At 44.1% G+C, this 2,349-nt stretch overlaps 1 protein-coding gene across 1 annotated transcript in view; it reads right to left on the bottom strand.

The window, feature by feature from the left end:
• Positions 1 to 598: 598 nt before the first annotated feature.
• Positions 599 to 2,349, bottom strand: part of LOC115286687 (transmembrane epididymal protein 1A-like) — a 2,363-nt gene continuing 612 nt past the window's right edge. The window contains exon 2 of the mRNA XM_029933105.1: positions 599 to 2,294. Coding sequence (XP_029788965.1) covers positions 1,757 to 2,294 — 538 coding nt within the window. The 3' untranslated portion in view covers positions 599 to 1,756. The remainder of the gene's footprint in view (positions 2,295 to 2,349) is intronic.

Raw genomic sequence — 2,349 nt, 5'->3', positions numbered from 1 at the left:
TCCCCTTTTCCTTATTTTTTAAAACAATTTCGATTTGGAGCACCTGGGTGGTTCAGTTGGTTAAGCAGCCAACTTCGGCTCAGGTCATGATCTCAGGACTCTGTGCTGACCGCTCAGAGCCAGGAGCCTGCTTCAGATTCTGTGTCTCCCTCTCTCTCTGCCCCTCCCCTGCTCGCACTCTGTCTCTCTCTCTCCTTCAAAATTAAAAATCATTTAAAAATTAAAAAAAAATTCAATTTGAGGATCACTTCATCCACCATTGCCGTTAGCAAAGTCGCGGTACCCAGAGGACACAGTCACTGGCTTGAGTCAAACATACCTGCAACCAAATTCCTGTCTTGCCTGTACCAGCTGTAAGACTTGGGTAAGTCAACCTGCTGAATCTTTTTCTGTAAGTTCCTTACAGATTAAAAAGCACTAACAGAGTAAACAATTCAGAAGTAGGTTACTAGATTTTGTTTTCCCAGGAATGAGGAAGAAAGTGGAGTCATTACTAAGGAGATGACTCAGGTTTTGGAACTGTTGGTGTTTCCCAGAGGTTCACAGAACCTTGGACCTGTGCTGAAACACATGTAGAAGGAACAGGGGTAGGCACAGATTCTGAAAGCAAATAAGCCTTTATTAAGCATCACTTACACTACATTTTGGGATCACACGTAAGACATTATGTAACTTGGATACAGCAAAGCCCTTACCCTTTAGGAGTCAATGCTTTAGGTGGTGAGGAAAAACCTCCCCAAAAGAAATTATTTCAAACGGAGTACAAAGCACAACATATCAGCTGCAGGAGCAATTTAACAAAGAGGGTTTAGTATGAACACCTATGAATTCCGAAACAAAGGAGTCAGTAAGAACCTGGAGAAGGCCCCCTTGGGGGTGCTCAGTGGGGTGAGGGTGAAGGTGGGTTTTATGCTGGGTATCAAATAACAGGGTAAAAATGTGATTGTCTGATGGCTTTCTGTGAGATGCAAGGGAGTGAAATTTGCAAAGATCCAAGGATAGGCTCTAGGAAACTACATGTGCAAAGGTGGTGATAGTGAAATAGGTAAGCTTTGGTGGGGACAGGAGTAGTAAAATAAGAAGTTGGAAAAGCACTGACCATTTGAATTCTATATTTGAATCTTTCACATATGAAATGTTGCTATATTAAAGTATTAATAAAGTCTCGCTTTATTAATTTGGATTTGAAATGAAGGTAATCATTAAAAATAAGAGAGGGGTATAAAATTTCAACCAATATAAACTAATTATAAATTCTGTTTATATTACTTCCACATGGTGGTGCAACTTTAGTGAGCAACCTGAAGTACTCACTTTATCAGGATAAGACTTGAATGATTTCAGTTTTGAATTACGAGAAATCATTACACTTCCGGGTAAAAGGCAATCACTTGTGCCTGGAGAAGTAGCTGGTGACATGACTGCTGGACTCTGCTCTCCTCCCTTTGAAGGCCTGCCTTCGATTGTATCTTCTGCCCCCCATGGCTTTTCTTCCACACTTACCCACTCCCCTGGTGCTCTCCCTACCACCCCCCCAATCCCATCAGCATCTCCTTCTCAAGTTCCTCTCTCCTCGTTACCTCAGCAATTAGAAAGAAGTTCAATGGCAGGAGATGTACCAGCAGATGGAGACTAACTGCTCTTCTTCATGGCCATTACCTTCACTGGGGACCAAAAGGGCTACAGTGCACATGTATGAGTGAACACACAAGGAGGAAGATGAGGGAACAGTGTGCCAGGCATTGTAGGCCCTGTCTCAGGAAGAGCTCTTTGAAAGGAGAAGAGCCTGGTCATCTTTCTCAGACTGTTCCACTTCCCGCAGTAATTTGTAGAGAGGTCCTCCAGCACTCTTGTGATATGGAGCTTCTTTGGATCCCATCAGCTCCAAGCTGGGACGGTAACAATGATGCCACAAGGAAGAGATTCCATAGATGCCCAGCAGACACAAAGCATTGATCATCACATGCCAACAGAAGAAGGTGGTGATAAACATGGTGTCACTGATGTCATCATCCTGCCATGGGTAGCCGGTGACTGGTCTGTACAGAATAAAGCCTCCCTGTATCAGCCAGGAGCCCATTATCAGAAACAGGAAAGTCTCAATCAGCAAGAGGTGAAATGTGTCAGGAGTCCACAGCTGTATGGTCAACACGAGCATCAACAGGAATACCACCACGATGAGCAGATAATGAATCTGAAGCTCTATCCCTGTAGAGTCCTGGACATGTGACATCAAGAGCAGTAGGAGTACATAGAAGGTCAGGACCGAGGTGCCCTTCTCTAGGACCACACACCTCTGAGGTAGCAGGTTCTTGCTCATGACATCTACACAGCCGTTGAGGGTGAGGA

The sequence above is a fragment of the Suricata suricatta genome, chromosome 3 (assembly GCF_006229205.1).
Source record: "Suricata suricatta isolate VVHF042 chromosome 3, meerkat_22Aug2017_6uvM2_HiC, whole genome shotgun sequence".
Classification (NCBI taxonomy): Eukaryota; Metazoa; Chordata; class Mammalia; order Carnivora; family Herpestidae; genus Suricata; species Suricata suricatta.
This window is presented reverse-complemented; position numbering and strand designations above follow the sequence as displayed.